Raw genomic sequence first — 17,940 nt, forward strand, 5'->3', positions numbered from 1 at the left:
CCCCTGGCCATGCCCCCACACCCCTCTCTCCCCCCACAGCGCGGTGCCCCTGGCCCACGTGGTGCTGGAGGGTCGCAGGGACCGGCCGCCCCTGGTCCTGCTCCACGGGCTCTTTGGCAGCCACGGCAACTTCCAGACAGTGGCCAAGACGCTGGTACGACGTGGGAGTGGCAAGGTGAGACCCAAGGGGCCCCCCCCCCGAGGAGGGGCACAGTGGGCAGTGCCCACAGGGTGACACGGTGCCCCTGCCCAGGCAGGTGCTGACAGTGGACGCCCGGAACCACGGCGGGAGCCCCCACAGCCCTGAGATGACATACGAGGCCATGAGCCTGGATGTGCAGCACCTCCTGAGCCGCCTGGGCATCGCCAAGTGCATCCTGCTGGGACATAGCATGGGCGGCAAGACTGCCATGACGTTGGCCTTGCAGCGGGTCAGCAGGCACGGGGCTCTGGGGTCAGGGGGAGCAGGCTTGGGGGGCTCCTGGGGGGGTTGTAGGAAGGGGGTGGCACCCTTTGGGGGTGTTCACTGGTGACAGCCTTGTCCCCAGCTCCACAGGGCCTTGTCTCCATCAGGGTGGGGTGCAGGAGCAAGTCCGTGATCACCAGCCCAAAGCTCTGCCTCGTCCCTCCAACACCAATGGAGAGGGAGCTTGGAGATCTGTGCCAAGCAGAGGGACTCTGGGAAGGGCACATGGAGGTCTCTGCTGAAGCAGGAGGGAGCAAAGAGCCTCCAGGAAGTCTGACTGGGAGCAGAGCCCTGTGCCCCCTCCCACAGGGGAGATCTTGGGACATCCTGGCATGGATGTGCCCTGCTTGTGTCCCCAGCCAGACCTGGTGGAGCGCCTCATCTCTGTGGACATTGGTCCCAGCTCGACCGCCCCCGTGTCCGAATTCTCTGCCTACATCTCTGCCATGAAGGAGGTGAAGGTCCCAGCTGGCCTGTCCCGCTCTGCAGCCCGACAGCTGGCTGATGACCAGCTGCAGCCTGTGGTCAAGGTAGGAAATCCCGTGGGAGATGGAGGTGGAGGTGCCAGAACATCCAGGTTTGTTACTGAACAGTGCACCGTCCCCTTCCGTGGCAGCTCCCACAGCTCAGACAGTTCCTCCTCACCAACCTGGTGGAGGCGGAGGGCCGCTACGTGTGGAGGGTGAACCTGGAGGCTATTTCCCGGCACCTGGAAGATATCATGAATTTCCCTGTCTTCCACAAGCCGTATCCTGGCCCCACACTCTTCCTGGGAGGGTCTGACTCGCCCTATATCAGGTGGGACTGGAGAGAAGCGGTTCCAAGTCTGTGGTTTGACCCCTTGTGCTCTTTGCAGCTGCTGAGGGTGGGGAGGAAGCCCCCAGGGTGGGGGAGGCCCTGAGCGAGGTCTGTGCCTCCAGCAGTGACACTGATGCTGGAGTGAGGGGGAACCTGGGGAGGGGATGTGCTCAGACCTGGGATCACCTTCTGTGTGGGGAAGGGGAGGGAAGACACCAGGAGGGACCTCTAACCGTGGCACGTTCCCTTGTCCTGCAGCTCCAGAGACTATCCGGAGATCCAGCGCCTCTTCCCCAAGGCGGAGATCCAGTACATCAAAGGTGCAGGGCACATAGTCCATCAGGATAAATTCGAAGAATTCATCACTGCTGTCCTCAATTTCCTGCCACAGGTGTAGCACTGGGGACCAGGATTTCTGCAAGGACCGTGTGGGTCCTGAGGAGCTCTGGGCAGTGACACAGGGCTTGGGGCTCTGTGAGGAGGGGCTCAGCTGGGACTGGCTCCTCTCAGTGCAGTTTGATCCTGCCTGCAAGGCTCTCCCATCCTGGTTCTCCTGCAGCCAGAGTGGAGAGGGAACTCCATCCCACTGATCTCCCCTGCCACCTCGCAGGGACACAGGGTGGCACAGCCCAGGACACCGTCCTGCCTGCACTGGAGTGTTGGGCACTCGGAGGGGGCAGGAGAGCCCTCTCGTTTTCCTGCTGCCAGACCCACCTGTGGATCTGGCTGTGACTTTGCAGAACGTGCAATAAAGCTGAATCGGTGCCAAGGCACAACAGGATTTGGATGTGGCTGTGGAGGGCAGGGAGGGTGTGGGGGGCACAGGGAGGGGCTCTCACTTGCCAACAGTGACAACTGGACTGGGGCCCTAATGTGACGAGCTGTGGGAGCAGTGCACAAGACACAGGTTTGAGGATCTTTCTTGGCTCCCAGGGGAATCACGTCCTTGCTCCACCTCTGGGGCAACATGAGGACTGGGGAGCAGGGGAATCTGCCTCCTGAGCAAGGAGATGCTGCCAGCCTGTGAGGGGGAGGCATGGAAACCCCCCAGAGTGCATCTGCACAGCCTGTCCCAAAGGCAGAGGTCCCTTTGTCCCTGAGCTCCCAGTGATTTCTCCCCTCCCGCCTGCTCTGCATCCCCCCGAGGCAGCATAACACCCACCCACCCTCTGTGGGCTGGAGGCAGAGGAGCAGGGTGTCTGCTGCAAAAATCCCTTTATTGGACAAAGGGTAAAGCCAGGGATGGGGTGGAAGTGGCTGTGGGGGTGACACATCATCTCTGTCACAGCTGGGGGTAGGCTCTGTGTAGGGACAGTGAAGAGAGACACTAACCAGCTTTGCACTTGGTGCTCCCCAGGATGAGTTTGCTCAATCTGAGGTTGTTGGGAGGCCCCAAAGGGGAGGGAGGATGGCAGGCCAAGGGTGTTTTATTCCAGGCCTGGCTGTAGTTGGCTGGCAAAGGGGGCACCAGGGGCTGGTTGGGCGATTCGCTGTGTTCCTGCAGAGCTGTTCTTGTCTCTTCCCCTTGTCCTTTTCTGACAAAGTGCATTTTTCAGGAGCAGGGCTGTGTTGGCCTTGAGCTTTCTGCTATGTTACCTCAAATTCAAACACTTTTGCTCTCTGTGTATTATTTTTCAGTGAAGAACATCAGACCAAGAAGTTCCTGAGCCACTGGCTACTGAAACGAGTCCCTTGGGTGCCACCAGCCAGCTGGGGGGTGAGGCCTGGCCCCAGCTATCAGCACACAAGACCTTTGGACCAAGCCATGAGCTCTGGAGCCCAGGGTCAATGGGGAATTTCTCCCCACTCCTTCCTGCTGGCCAGGTCCCACATCTGGGGCACGGACAAAAGGCTGCCACAGAGTTGTGAGGTGAAGAGACAGGAGGTCAGTGGCCTGGGAAGAGATGGAACTTCCATCTGGTGGCATCTACTGAGGGAATTTAGCAAAGCATTGTTGGACCTGGGGTGAGGGAGACAGCAGGGAGAAATGAGAGAACTTTGTTCCCTGCATGAGAAGGGTGCAGGGAGTCAGGAGGCATCCCAGGGGCATGTCCAGGGCCATGTGTCTGGTGCCATGGGCTGCACCAACATGCCAGGCTCATGTATGCTCATAACATGTCAGGGTGCTGATGTCTCCAGAGACCCAGCTGACTTCCCAGGCCAACCCAGACCTGGTTTTGACTCAGCTTGCTCCTAAGGGGCCTGCTGAGAAATGGCCTGTCCTGGCCTGAGCTCTGCTCCCAGCAGGATTTCTGACCCTTGGCACAGCTGGTTAACCACAGAGCTCACCTTCAGGAAGAGCTCCTCTAAGTGGCTGTTACAGGCGTGGTTTGAAACTGCTCTGGCAGGCACTAGATGAAAATGGAGCCTGTTGATGACCCTGGGGGGTCCCTGTTCAGCCCTGCAAGGGACAGCCATCCCCAAAAGCCCTGTTGTCACAGCATAGGGGGGCTCAGAGCAGTGACACCGGAGACACCCAACTGCCCCTTGCTTTCCAGCCTTGGACACTCCCCAGGGCTGGGACCCATTCCAGCATCCCACTGGAGGTTCTGGGAGCCCCAGCATGTCTGGGAGCAGCCGATGGCCCCTCATCACTCACCCAAGTCAGCAGCCAGGCCCAGCTGCTCGGCCAAGGTGCCATCCTGAGGCTGTCAGTGGAGATGTGGCTGGGCCCTTGGAGCACGGTGTCAATGAGGAGCTGAGCCTATCCACGCACATCCTGCATTGATCCTGCACCTCTTCCACCCCACTGAGGCTCAGAACCCCTTGGGACAGCAGGTGGCCCAGCAGCCCAGAGGTCAGTGGGTTGTTCACATGCTCCACAGACTTTCCCCATGTTCTGGAGCAGCTTGTCTGCAGGGTGGCACCATCAGCCCCATGTCACAGCTCCAGCTGCCCCACCACCCCCTCCGGGTGCTTCCTCTTCCTCATCACCCCTCTACCTGCTCCCCTTTCCCCATCACCTCCCCTGGATGCTCCCCTTCCCCATCACCTCCTCTGGGTGCTCCCCCTGCCCCATTGCCAACCCAGGGTGCTGCTCCCTCCTTCATTTTCCAGCCCAGAGGTTTCCCCCGCCACCACCCACCTCCCCCTTTTGCCAGCCCAGAAAAATTGCACCAGGGAATGCATTTGCATGGACCCAGCAGCTGCTGTGAAGGGAGGAAGCTCCCAGCCCTCTCAGAGCCAGGCATGGGGCAGCTGCACTCACAGCTGGCAGCCCCAGTGCCAGGCAGGGATGGTTGTCCTGTGCCAAGGACCAACATCCCCTCGTGCACACCCCCCAAACCCTCCAGACCTGTCTGGGTCTGGGCTTGGCTCATCCCCTCCAGGGGCCACAGGGAGACACCACCTCGGGCAGCAGCACCTCATCCTGGAACAGCTGTCCAGGGAGGGCGTGGAGTCTCCTTCTCTGGAGACATTCCAAACCTCCCTGTGTCACCTGCTCCAGGTGCCCCTGCCCTGGCAGCAGGGTTGAACTGAGTGATCTCCAGAGGTCTCTTCCAACCACATCCCTCCTGTGACTCCGTGATGCACACACGGGCCCAGCAGCCCTGTTTCCATCCCGCAGGAGCCTGGAATGTAAAACCTGGGCTGTGAGAAAGCCTGGGATTGCCCCAGAACTACATCAGTGGGGCAGGCTGAGCACAAGGCGAGACCTGGGTGGGAATGGTAGAAGTAACGCCAAGGATGGGGAAACCTAGGGACAGGGACAGAGGCACATCCACCCTGGGGGAGGCACATCCACCCTTGGGATACACATCCAGCCCCAGGGATTCACATCTATACCCAGGGAAGCACATCCATCCTGGGGGAGGCACATCCACCCTTGGGATGCACATCCACTTTTGGGAGCCACATCCACCCTGAGGAGGCACATCCAGCCTCGGGGATGCACATCCACCCTTGGGAGGCAGAGGGATGCAGCAGCTGACCGGGGCTGGATGCGGGCCGACAGAAAGGGGCGATAGAACGGTGAGGCCTCACGCTCCCTTGACCGTCCCGGTGGCTCCGCAGGCAGCGAGGCCTGGCCCTGAGCCAACCCTTCCCCCCTCCCCGCGCCATCCCGCCCCGGTCGGGGCACCGGAGGGAGGCGCCTGCCGTGAGGGGGCTTCGAGTTGCCGGCGGTCCCTGATGCCCCGTGGCCGGGTCCCTCGTGCCCGGGGTCCCCATCGGGCCCGGTCCCCCGGTGAGGCTGGAGGGGGTCCGCGCTGTCCGCGCGGCGTCCTACGTGGCACGGGGACAGCCCCGGCCCCCCCCCGCGCCCGTCTTTTCCTAGAGGGAAGCCCTGCCGCCGCGGGCCTCCCATTGGCTCGCGGCGGGTACGCGCTATGATTTCTCATTGGCCGCCCGCCGCGGGTCCCGCCCCCCCCGCGTGTCACGGATAAGGCCTGGCGGGCAGCCGCGGGGGGCGTGGCTGGCAGCCGGCGTCTGGCTGGGCGGGACCGCGGTCCGGGCGGCTGATTGGTTCGAGGCCGCTCGGCGGTAACGCGGGCCGCTGGATTGGGTGGCGGCACGCCCGCGCCGGTGGCGGGGGGCCGGGCGGGACCCGCATCGCGGCAGAGGCGGGAGCGGCGCGGCTCGGAGCCGGGCGGGAACTCGCCGCGTACGGGGCAGGTGAGACCGGGGGGCACCGGGGCAGGGGGCAACTCGGGGGGGCCGGCTGGGATACCGCCCTCACGCAAGCCCCGTGCGTCTGGCGCCGCCTCCTGCCTCCGCCGCCGCCCGGTGCAGCGCGCCTCCCCGGGGGCCTGTCCGGAGGGGCGGGCACCGCCCCGCGCGGCGGCAGCGCTGAGTGCGGCGGTCCCTCGCCACAACCGGGTGGGGGCGGGTTGGCGCCCACAGCCCTGCCCTGCACCGCTCCGGCCCTGCGGCACTCGGGGCCTGGGCCCTTCCCTGGGCCGAGCCCGCGGGCCCCGCTCGCTCCCCCTCTCCCTGGAGATCCCGCCTGGAAGCGCCTGGAGGGTGGGAGGTTCTTGTGCCGCCGGGGAGCTGATTCTTGTTCGCACCCGGTTACCCCCCGGAGGTCACGCGGGGTTGGGTTTTTGGAGCAGGTGCCTCCCCTCCGTGCTGGGCAGGAGCTGGTTCTGGCCCTAGTTTGGTGGTGTTGCAGGTTGGACGTTTATTTCGAACCCCCTCAGCTGCCGCTGTGTTGTCAACATTGACTTCCCTAAAGCGTCTGCAACGATGCCTTTGGGTTTTCCTGCTGAATTAACTGAAGGGGGATGAACTCCAAATAGTCCGTGTGAAATTGGGGGTTCCTAGGACGTTACTGAGGACAGTATGTCAACAGTCTCATAAGGGTCCTGCTGGTGATTTTGGCAGTGACCTGAAGGAATTTTGCAGCTAAAAAGCTGAGGAAGTGCATGGGAAGCTCAGGGTGCTGCGTGGAAAATGGGAAGTGGAGATCCAACACAAGGGGTCTGGTTAGTTTGGCACTGGACTTTGGGGAGGCCACATGTGTTTTACCAGAGAAAACAAACTATTCTGGAAGAGTCTGTAATGGGGATGGAGAGATAAGGGAGAGAGGAGTGGTATCTGTCCTAGGAAGCAGGATTTTTTGCCTGAGGTTATGGATATATTGAATGCAGAAAGCCAGGTTGGAGGTGGGCTTTGGACCCTCACTGTAAAGGAGGAGGAGGAGGAGAGGGAGCATTAGATCAGCTCCAACATTGGTGCAAACACTGCTGCCCCTGGGTTTGGTGCCTGTGTGTGGTTCAGAGCTGGTGGAAAACTGTGCAGAGTTCAGAGATGTTGGGATTAAAGGTGAAAAAAGCTGCCATGTGGTGCTGAGAACTCCATGTGCTTCCTCCAGCAAGAACTTGAGAGGAGATCTGGCCAGTCTGCATGTGGAGGACAGAGGCTGGACACTGGGAATTCAGTCTGGCTGGGGGAGGTACGTGTGCATGCAACCCAAAATGTATGTTTTTAAGTGATAGAGCTTCAAGCATGAGAACAAGCTTCCCAGAGTCAGTGATGACTTTGTATGGGTGGCCAGCTTTTACATGGAGTCTCCATATTTTCCTTTTTTTAATAAAAGCAGCTGGGCTGGCAGCCCCCGGAGTCCTGGGGTCTGCTCTGCTTGGAGGGTCTGTAAGGTAGCTCTGATGTCTTTCAGGGAGTTTGCTGGAGGATGGATTTCTAAGTCAACTGGGATGAAGACTGGGAAATAAATTGAAAAGTTTCACTTATTAATTTCTAGGAACATCTGAGTTCCCCTTTCTTTTGCTGTGTTTGTGGGAATCTTTCTCTGGCTGTGACAGTTATTTAATGCATCTGAGAGAGCCTGAACAGGGACATTTCCTCAGAGGTATCATTGCTGTGGGTTTTGTGGCAGGGTCCTTCCAGCCCTTCTGTCTCAACAACAGTGTCACTTACCTGTCAGGTTAGGCTGTAAGAAGCTAAAAGGAAGGAAAAAAACCCCAAAATCCAAATCAAGTGAAGCTTTAGGGGTAGATCTTGCTTTGGAGGAGGCTGCTCTGCCAGCTTTTACTGTGATCTCGATCTGCCAAATATGCACTGGCCTGCTTTTGTTTTTTGTTTACGTGGGGCTTCTCAAAGTCTCCCTTGTCCCGGCGGGAGCGCAGGGAATGATGTGAGCAGCCCTTCCCTGTCCTGGTCCCTACATCTCACTGAGCTTTGCTCTCCTGGAGGCAGGTACCAGGCCTGCTTGGCTCTTGGCCACCCAGTTTGTGAGGATTGCTCCAGGAATTGGGCCTTCTCCTCTAAGAGATCTGTGCCGTTTGAGATGGAGCTATTTCCACTCCTCCTCTCTCTCCTCTGTTTTAGAGGCTGCTGTCAGCTGAGGGAGAGGCTTGTTCTCAGTAATACCTTGATAAGTGAAGAAAAAGGAGGTTAGAGAGAGCTGGGATTGTTTTGGGATTGCACTGAGTGTGTGCAGTGGTGTTGGAGATGACTGAGCATTGTTTCACAGCAGAATCCAGCAGTGTCATCTAACCCAGATTATTTCCATCAGGGAGAAATGTTAACAGGAACAGTAAAATCAGTGCTTGCACATCACACTCAATTCCCAGGACAAGCATGTTCCCCCAGGAATTAATAACTAGCAAGCAATTATGAAAGCTCATACCTTTCTTTTCTACCTTCCAAGGCAGCTCCATCCACGTGTTCCTGGATTTCCAGCAGGCTCTTAACGTGAGACTCTTACTGCTCTTTGCAGAACTAGATCAGGGCCCTTTTTAGATAATGATGAATGGAGACCAGAGCTATTTAAAAAATTACTTTGCTCTTAGCAAATTAGCGTAACAGATTAATCCCTGCTCGTAATCCCTGGCCCGTTCTCCAGGAGGATGGCACGGAGGAGCGGGGAGGAATTTTGTCTGGTCACTCCCCGCTGCTGTAATTGCTTCCCTTCTGTTCTTCCCCGGCACTCCCGCAGTTCCCTGAGCTCCCAACAGTCCCAAAGGATAGGATTTCCCCTCGGAGGGATCAGATGATTAGCTCATAAATAGCAAATGCCTGCTCAGGCCCTGCTTTCCAGGGGGGTTGGTTCCTGTCTGGTACAGCCTCATCCGCACCTCGCGGCCCGGAGCCGACCCCGAGGGACTGGGGATGCTTTCCATGAGGGATGGGGAATTTCTGCACGGGAGGAAACCGAGGTGCTTCAGCTTTGCAGCCAGAGCCTCAGAGGTCGGGGTGGCTTGGAGGGCTCTGGCAGCAGCAGTGCACCGTCGTGCTGGGTTCCCTGGAGCAGCGCCTGGTTTCTCGCCTGCGCGGGGAAATCGGCTCTTTTCCCTGGGAATGGGAGCTGAAATGGAACTGAGGGCTTGAATCCTGCTTGAAATGAGCCCATTTTCCTGCCAGAGAGCCTGTGCTGCTGCTGGGGAGCCATTGTCTCAAGGCCTGAGCTCTTTGGGCTGCACCTCACCCCTCTTCCCTTCCCTGCCATCTCTTTCCCTCCAACTTTCCTGCATTTACCTCTGGTCTGGCCAGTCCTGTGCTGCTGAGGGTCTGACACACGTGGAGGTTTGGGTCTGTCGGGGCTTCCTCGTGCTGAGGGTTGATGTGGAGCCGCCCTTTGCTCTGTCATACCTGGGTTTGCCTCGGAGCTGGAGGAGCCCCTTCCCAGGAGGGATGGGGATTGGACCGTGGCAATAGTTTTGCCTGGGATTTGTTTTGCAGCATCACTCTGCAGCGATCTGTGCGTGGTGGGCTTGGGAGCAGCATCTGCCGTTCCCAGCAGAGAAAACTTTAGTGGGACAGAGCAACAGCAAACCTAAACAGCACACAGAGCACCCTCAGAGCAGCTCTGCAACAGTGGGGACTTCGTTGTCACTTAGTATTTTGACCGTGTTGCTCTTTCTCTGTTGAGAAGCCCTGAAATTTCGTCTTCAAAAGGGAAAAGCTTGCCCAGAACCTATCCCAAGAGAGGAGAGTTGTGTGTCAGTATATTCTGTTTCAACATGTATCACGTTTCTGGCCTCAGAGGTTTCCTTTTATGTTGTGAGCATTTGTAGGCCCTTTATTCCCTTCAGTCTCTGATGGAGAGCATTACTGATCTACCTGCCCTCCTGGGTCCTGTTGCTTATCTTCTAGGTGGGGTGTTTGCTCAGCAGGGTGTTTGACACAGCTGATCTCAGGCACTACATTCCCAGGAAGGTCCCTGGTCCAGCCGTGCATGGTGGAGTTTTGCCTTTGCCAACATTTCTTTTCCTGGGGGACAGAAATACCACAATGGCCCTTGCAAGAGAGTGGGTCTGATCCCCCCACGGAGATGGGAAGGATGGTGATGGGGATTGAGGTTTACCTAAACCTTGGGAATGGGGTTTGCCAGATTTAAGGTGGATGGGAATGTTCCGATGGCAAAGTCCAGGTGATATATTGGGTGCCTCTGTCTGAGACTGAACGAGAGCCAAAGCTGGTGCCCTTAGCTGAGGTTGCTGACCACTGTCAGCTCCTCCCCACTTTGGAGGAGCCTGTGCTGGCAGCAGGGACAGGGGCAGACACGAGTCCCAACTTATCTGCTCGGGGGCAAAGTCTTGTAGCTGAACTTAAGCCCAGAATTGCAGCAGGGTGTTCTCTGGAGCTCAGCTTTCTGCCATTTCATGCTGCCTGAGCAGCACTGACTGGGCAACGCAGTCGTTGTGCCTTTTCCAACCTGACCAGTTCTTCACTGCAAAATGAAATTGTGGAATTGCTCTCTGGCAGAATGTGCTCGAACATGGCACTGCTGGTGAGTGACAGCTTTATGGTAAGGACCCTCAAAGCATTTCTACTCTGCAGTCAGTTCAATTGCTTAGACCCTGCCAGCCTTTCTCTGATGGTCCCTGGTGGAGCCCAGGACTGCTCCGAGCGAGGGCTGCAGTTTGCATTGTTCCTTCTGGAAGCTTCAGAGGGTTTTGTTGTTTTGTTTTATTCTAGAAACTTGTTGAAGTAGCCAGCTTTCCCAGAGTGGATGAGTGCCTTGTGGCAATGCAGCATGAATCTATTCAGTTGCCTCTGTTGTTCAGACTGTGCTGCCTGGATTCACAATAAATTTTTTATTTTTTTTTTTTAAATCTTTCAAAATACTCGGCGGAAGTCACTTTATTGCAGGAGCATGACTGGCATGTAGCACTCAGGGCCACCAGTGGGACAGAGCCAGGTGGAATCTGTCCCAGAGTCTTAATGGGAACAGGAGGAGCCTCTGTGCCGTTTAGTATCTCGTTTATGAGGCACCTACACCCAGTCTGGGGAACACTTTGCTGAGGGTACCTGGGGAGAGCCTGGCTGCCTGCCCTGGGGTCATGCCCGTGCTTCCTGCAGCGCCTTGGCTGCCACCACCACCTGGCACCATCGTCACCCAGCGGCCCCTCGTGACCCTGGGTGCTCAGGTGTAGCTTTAGGAGGATGTGAGGAGCCCCGGAATTTTTGCTTCTCACCCCAGTCAGCACCGTTTGGGCTTGTACTCCCTTCTGCTTTCCAGCCACACTGCCCCCCCTTCCTGCTGCCCCTGTGCCAAAGGCACTTCTGCCTTCCTTCCTGGACAGCAGACTGGGTTTTCCAAGGGCTAAAATGTTCTGTTCTTGCTGAAAACTTTGGAGCAAGCCCACGGCATCTGGGCACAGGCCAGAAGGCCTGTGCTGCCCTGGAGGTCAGGCTTGGGGCAGTGGAAATGAGTCTCTTCAGGCACGAGGCTGAAGTGAGATGTGGAGCAGAGCAGCCTGTGTGTGCCAGGGCTGGGACTGGGGGGGGGAAGTCCAGCTGTGGTGTGTTTGGGGGCTTGGTGGGAAGATGCACAGCAAAGTGGGATTTGCTGAGCTCCTCTGGAAGCACCAGAGATTTTGTTCAAGATGCCATTTGTACCACTGAGGGTGCTGTGTCTGCTGTGCATTCCCAGTGACCCGGGGTGTTAAATTTTCCCTCTGGCTGTGCTGAAGTACAGTTCATGTTTTGGAGTCCTCATGACAGCTTTCCTATGCCCTTGGGTAGGTCTGGGCCCTTGTCAGCCCCACATTCCCTCTCCAGTGCTCCTCCAGGGTGACTCCAGGGTTTGTCACAGCCTGAGACTTTTATGTCCTCTCGATGTGGGATTTATTTCCTTTGATGCTAAAGTTCAGTGCTGCTTTATTTTTTGAAAGGTGAGGTCCTTATGACTTGGGGAGCTGCTGCTGAGTTCTGGTGTGATGAATGTCTGCCCCTGTGCCTGCCGTGCAGCCAATTCCCTCCAGTCCCAATGGACAGCGGGATGGTTGGGAGCCCTGCAAAGGGATTAACTCTGGCTCCTCTTTCTGGGGTATCAGCTTTTCCTTCTGTGTATTTGGATCCTTTGTGCTCCTAGGCAATGTGCCTGCTTCTTCTCAGTCCTCTGCAAATGCCTCTCTCACCTGCACAGGGCTGTTCATCACCTGCCTGGAGAGGAAGGGGGGATCTGCTGCTTCTAGAAAGTATTTCTCTGTCAGTATTTCTCTGTCAGTATTTCTCTGTCAGTATTTCTCTGTCAGGGAGCTCCTGGCTTGTGTTTTTCAGATCCACCCCTTTACAAGAGGTGTCTTCTCTAGGAAAGGAAAGCTCCCAGTGCCCCCTGTTTCTTGCACAGCAGGTGATATCCAGAGGCCACGGATGTGTGTGCAATCCCAGCCAGAGGATGTGGATATAGCAAGAGGGAGTCTGGGCAATGAGAAATCTCACCTTGTTTGCAGCAAGGAAATCCCCGTCTGGACCTGGTTTCCACAAAGTTCCAGGGGCTTTGCCTGCTTCCCCTTTTCCTTTTGCAGGAGGAGGGAATAATACAGTGTCCAGGAAGAGGGACAAGAGCTGAGATCAGCAGTGGCTCTTCACAAAGCAGTTGTAGCCTGGCTGAGCTGATTGATAACCAGGTGATGGGGAATTTTGGTACTGGTGCCAGCTCTGGCACTGCCAACCTCAGTTGGTACTACAGCTCACAGGGTACAGTGCCTTTATAAAGTACTTTTATTTCTAGATTTACGAGTTTTATCATCCCCAGGATAACCCAATGCTGCATATCCTTCCTGCTCCTGCTCTAGCTCCCACACTGCAGCCCTGCTGAGGGCCTTGGTACCTCTGAACTTGGGCAAGTGAAACTATATTGTGCTCTGAATGTCTGGTGTTGATGTGCACTGAGCTTTTGTGTGTGGGTATGGCTGCCCACGGGAAGAGAAAGTCCCTTGATTTCCAAGGAGAAGTGCTGGTTTGTGCTGTGAAGTCCCCGTTTTCCGGGGGGTTTTGAACCTGTGGTGCATTGTTGTTGTCCCTAAAGGGCACGTGGTGGCAGGAGCCCAGGAGGTGTTCCTTAGAAGTGCTGTGGTGAGGGAAGGGCTGAGGGAAGAGTCTCCCAGGCATTGGAGGTCGGTGCAGAAACCCCCGAGGGGATCCAAGAGAGAGTCCCAGACGTTCCCCGTGGCTTTGCCACATTGCACCATCTCCCAGGGCAGTGCCAACTGCTCCTCTGCCCGCAGGGGAAACGTCCCCTCCAGCAAAGCTGTTGCTGCAGCAGCTTTGCTCCATGACAGCTCCATTTCTGCTCCTCAGCTGCCATCCCTGGAGTGGGCGTCTGCCGGGCCTGGTGAGAACAGAGTGGGATTTGGGGGGCAGCATCTTTGGAGGGGTGACCTGGGCACAGCTGGTCTTTGCCATAAACACTCAGTCATGATGCTGACTCTGCTCCTGGGCGATGTTGTGTCCCACAGCCCTTTGGGAGCGTGAGGAACCGTGTTGGAGCTTTGCTGCTTGCTGAAGGTGAGGGATGAGTCTGGTTGCAGAAGGGATAATTAATGGAGCTGTCTCAGGCTGAGATTTGATGGACTAAGGGAGGAGCAGGGCCTGCAGGGAAACCTCTGCAGGGCTTTGAGATAATAAACGATCAGAAGGGAGTGAACAGGCCTGCTGCGGCCTGAAGGATTGGTTGCATCCTTTTTAGTGCCTGTGGCTGACTCACACCCCTGACCATTCCCTCTGGGAGAGACGGTAGCTTCGAGCATCCAAGGTGCTGTGCTCGTTATAGGGCAGCCTGGAGACAGATTGCAGGCTGGGGGAATGGCACAGTACCAGCAGGGAGCCAGCAGGGCTGGATGCACATCCATGGGGGAGTGGATGCCAGGGCTGGGATGTGCTAGCAAACCCTCCCTGGTGTCCCTTGCTCTTGTCAGGCTGGCATGAGGTCATGTCTTACCTACCCCGATCTTTGCTCTTTCCCCTTTCTATAAATTAAAAGTCAATATATTCACAGTCTTCAGGGAGTGCCACCCTTCCCGGTGTGCCAGCAGGGAGATGGATCCCTCTCTGCTGCCTCACGTGTGCATTTCCAAAGGAAAAGACGTGGCCAAGCACCTTTGGATGCTGGATAAGATGATCCTAGACAGAGCCTGTTTTGTTCAGCAAGGAGAGCAAAGGGAGATTATGTTTTTAATATGAAACTCTCGAATGCAGGGGTTCTGTGCAGATCTGGCTCATTAGGAAACTGTGCAGAGCTTTCGTTGCTGCTGCTTAATGAGGTAAAAGAGGAAGTAAAAGTGGGTTTGTGCTGTAAAGTGGACTCACAGTTTTGTTTTATAATAAACCACAGACTTGGTGAAAAGTGACCCCCTCCACCTCCCTTTCTCCTACTGCATCATTCCTTCTTCAATAGGTGTTTTTACTAGAGGAATTCCCAGAAGTATGACAGGAACCGTTCTTCCTGTGAGCTTGTCTTTTATTAAAATACAAGAGGAAGTTCCTTAGACTTCTCCAAAAAGGTTCAATAGGTCTGTAGAAGAGGAAGTCACATTTTCAGCGTGTTTTACTCATGACGAAGCAGCCAAAACCGAAGCCGGAACGAGCAGCGGGTTCCTCTGCTGGAATTCCCTGGGGAGCAGCAGCCCAGTGGGTGGGATCCCACTGCCCTCGTGCTGCTGCTCCTGCTTCCTCCCACCCCCCAAAATCCTACAGCAGAGGGTTGATACTGGAGCCATGGGAGCTGGGAAGTGGGAAGGTGCCTCACCGGGTGCTGTGATTCCAGCTTTCCACTCAGCCTGTTCTGTGGTGCTGGAGCTCGGGGTCTGACCTGTGTGGCAGAGTGTGAGCTGGAGTGGATACACAGCACTGGGGAAAACCTGGGTTTGGCTGGGACTGCCACTGGTTTCAGCAGCCATGGGGTTCCACCTGTGCCAGTCAGTGATGCACTGATGGGAGGAAGGGAACTGCCTCCTATCTGGGCAAAGACGATAAAAACCCCATTGCTTCCTGAGATTTATCTTAAGTAGAGCCAGTCTGATGCATTTCAGTTTTCTCCTAAACCTTTTAGAGGCAGGAATTTGATCCCTAATGAGTGCTCTTCCCTTGGATAACCGTAATAAATCCCAGGCTCTGTTCCTGGCCTTGATAAAACCTCGTGTGAATTGCAGCAGATGAGTATAAATCCTCAGGCTCCTTTCAGTGCCGAGCCCAGCATGTGGCCGCCTTCATCCCCCGTGCTGGTGGAAGCTGGCAGCAGGAAGGGACAGAGTGTGTGAATGTGAGCAGCTCTTGCTGCTAGATAAGCTGGGGACTTGCTATATATATATATCCAATTGCCTTCCCTTCCCTTGGATCGATTGGCTGGGGGTTTCCCTTTCTAAGAGTGCCTTTGGAGCGGCCGGCATGGCCAGAGCTGTTTTTAGCAGCAGTTAAGCTCGTGGTGGAGAGCAGGGATGGGAGCACTTAAGCTCAGCTGAAGTTGCTGACCTGCCCACATCCTTTGAGGTGAGGTTATTAATGAAAGCAGGTCAGTGTGCAAGGCAGTCCCTCCATGGGATTTTCCACTGCCGAAGTACAAAGCATTTTTGCAGGCTCCAGATACCTGGAAATTAAAGACCAGGGGACCTACTTCAACCTTCTTAAACCAATTTGGGTGAAGCAGAATTGTTCAAGGCCAGGTGAGGTATTGCTTGGTTTTGGGAGGGATACCACCCCCAGAAAAGCCTCATGAACAGCAAGTTTCCAAGTTCATTGCCTGGTTGGGAAGAGGAGCAGTGGCAACACAAGCCCTCAGAAGGCTTCTCTCCACAGTGCCAGAAGGATGGAGGGTGTCCAGGCTGTCAACATAACAAACCATCTGGAGGTGCTGCCCACAGACCCAGGGTTTCCATGAGAGCCAACCATGCTCAGGTTGGATATGTAATCCCAACTGAGTTCTTAACTTATTAGTAACAGCTCTCAAGTGTTTCCCTCTCCTCTTGTGGTCTTCTGTATCGTCATGGTAGAAACCTGAGCAGGGACCCATTGCTCCTGGGGAAGGGGGACATGGGAAATTCATTTGATGGTGGCACAATTATGGCAAGTTTTGAAGAGAAGCTGGGTTTCCACCAGGAGTGTTCAGCAGAGATGTGTGTTCCCAGCCCCATTTCAAGGGTTGGACATCGCTGTCAGCACTGCAGATCCTGGTGCAGGATCCACCTCCTTAGGGCAGCTGGTTGTGGGGAGGCTGCTGGGGAAACTGGGCTTGGTTTGGGTGAGCCAAGAGAAGAAATCCTGATGCTTTGTTGTCCTCCCAAACCTGCTGTGGTTTAGTCGTAGCTTTTGCACATATGTGTTTATGTGTGTTACTAAAAAATGCTTTGTTTTATTCCCATAGAAGAAAACTGTTCTTGGAGAAAACAGGCTCTCCTAGAAATTTTGTCTGTTAATGAGGGCACGTGGGCTCTGGCCTGGAGTTCTGGCCAGCAGCACGTGATTCCAGAGTCCAGGAGCTGGAATTGCAGCTGTCACAGGGCTGTGAACCCCAGTACTGTTACAGGACCATTACAGGGCATGTGATCACCTGGAATAACAGCAGTATTTTTTTCTTTCAGACGCTGTTTCTACTGCCTGTTTGTCCCAGTGGGGATCCAGATCCTTGCAGGCAGGTACCAGTTTGGATGCCAGAGGTGTCCAGCTGCCTTTACCAAGGGCTATAGTTCCCCCATCCATCCTGTCCTCTGGCTGCAGGCAGATGCCTCAGAAACCCTAGGAGTCCTAAAGTAATACCAGATGGGTCTGTTTATGCACCTGTATAAAAGAATAATAGTTATATTTATAAAAACAGCAGGGCTGAAGTTGTGTTGCTGCTGTTTGGTTGAAATTGTTTTAAAATACCCACATGTTGAGTGCAAGGATGTTGCAGGTGGATGCTCCGGAGAGCCCTGAGCTCAGCTGGGAAAAGCTGTTGTGGGGTGGAGAGGGGGAGAGATTTCAGAGCCTTCTGGTGCATTTGGGTCACATATTTCATGTTTTTCTGCAGTCACAAAGATTGCTTTTCAAAGAAAACCACGGCTGTCAGAGGCTCCCCAAGCTGACAGGAATTAAAAGGTGAATTCTCCTCATGCATAACGAGATCTGAGTGTTTGCACAGAGAGCAGTTTAGACAGTACTTTTCCAGCCTGGAGACTTGGGATGTGACCTCAGTAGTGCAGGCACCATTTCCTTGAAGCTATTGCTGCTTCCTTCCTGAGACTGAGTTCAGATCAGTGCACGGTGAGGAGAGAGGCACTGCCAGGGCAGGGTGAGAGGGAGCCCAGCACCCACACATCCCTCCCTCCGGGGCTGCAAGACCCCCAGGAGCAGGCAGGAGCCTGGATTGCAGCTGGGATGGGTCCATCTGCACTGCTTTGGGTAGGGACCAGGCAATTGTTTGTACTTGAATAAAGGCTTAATTGTGACTTGAAATGTCCCAACTGCTTTTTAAAAGAAAAGCAAACAAAGCTTGGAGAACAACGGGCTGGAGTTACAGGGGACTTGGGAAATGTTTGCCAAAGCTGTGCTTCCTGTCTCTGTCAAGTGTGATGGTTATGGAGTTCAGCTTGGAGCCTTAGCTTTGAATCCCTTCCCTGCCAGCTCGGGATGAAAGGCCCGGAGGGCAGGGATGGCACGGGGGCAGCGGGGGCTCTCTCGGCCCATGGCTCCTCCATGTGCCCTCGCTGAAATGAATGAGGGGTCTGTCCTGCTCTCTGCTGCTGCCTCGGGCTTCTCCCTGGCTGGGATGGGAAATGAATCAGCACGGCCATGGCAGAGCCTCTGCCAGTCCCTGTTCCCTGCCAGCTCCTTGGGAAGGCGAAGGAGGAGGCAGAGGCTGCCCTGGCAAGGGAGCATCCCCTGTGTGCTGCTGCCACCTGGTGCCACCGGCTGCCCCGGCGCCGGGGCTGTGTCACAGCCTTGGGAAGGGAAGGGAGGTGATCCCGCTGGTGCTCCTGGCTCTGTTTCCTTTGCAGTCGCTGTTTTCCCCTTGA

General features: G+C 55.8%; 2 protein-coding genes across 2 annotated transcripts in view; both read left to right on the forward strand.

Moving 5' to 3' along the window:
• Nucleotides 1–37: 37 nt before the first annotated feature.
• ABHD11 (abhydrolase domain containing 11) lies at nucleotides 38–2,040 on the forward strand (the record flags this gene model as incomplete). The annotated part of the gene is made up of 5 exons (XM_029961237.1): nucleotides 38–175; nucleotides 258–431; nucleotides 826–996; nucleotides 1,083–1,264; nucleotides 1,523–2,040. Coding segments are annotated over 5 exons (804 nt in total), but the record flags the coding sequence as incomplete, so codon positions are not given.
• A 3,785-nt stretch (nucleotides 2,041–5,825) lies between these two features.
• MTMR4 (myotubularin related protein 4) overlaps nucleotides 5,826–17,940 on the forward strand; it is a 57,332-nt gene continuing 45,217 nt past the window's right edge. Inside the window, exon 1 of the mRNA XM_029961358.1 lies at nucleotides 5,826–5,878. The gene's annotated coding sequence lies outside the window, so the exon portion shown is untranslated. The remainder of the gene's footprint in view (nucleotides 5,879–17,940) is intronic.

This window comes from Manacus vitellinus, unplaced genomic scaffold (genome assembly GCF_001715985.3).
Source record: "Manacus vitellinus isolate BGI_N305 unplaced genomic scaffold, ASM171598v3 scaffold_32_pilon, whole genome shotgun sequence".
Classification (NCBI taxonomy): domain Eukaryota; kingdom Metazoa; phylum Chordata; class Aves; order Passeriformes; family Pipridae; genus Manacus; species Manacus vitellinus.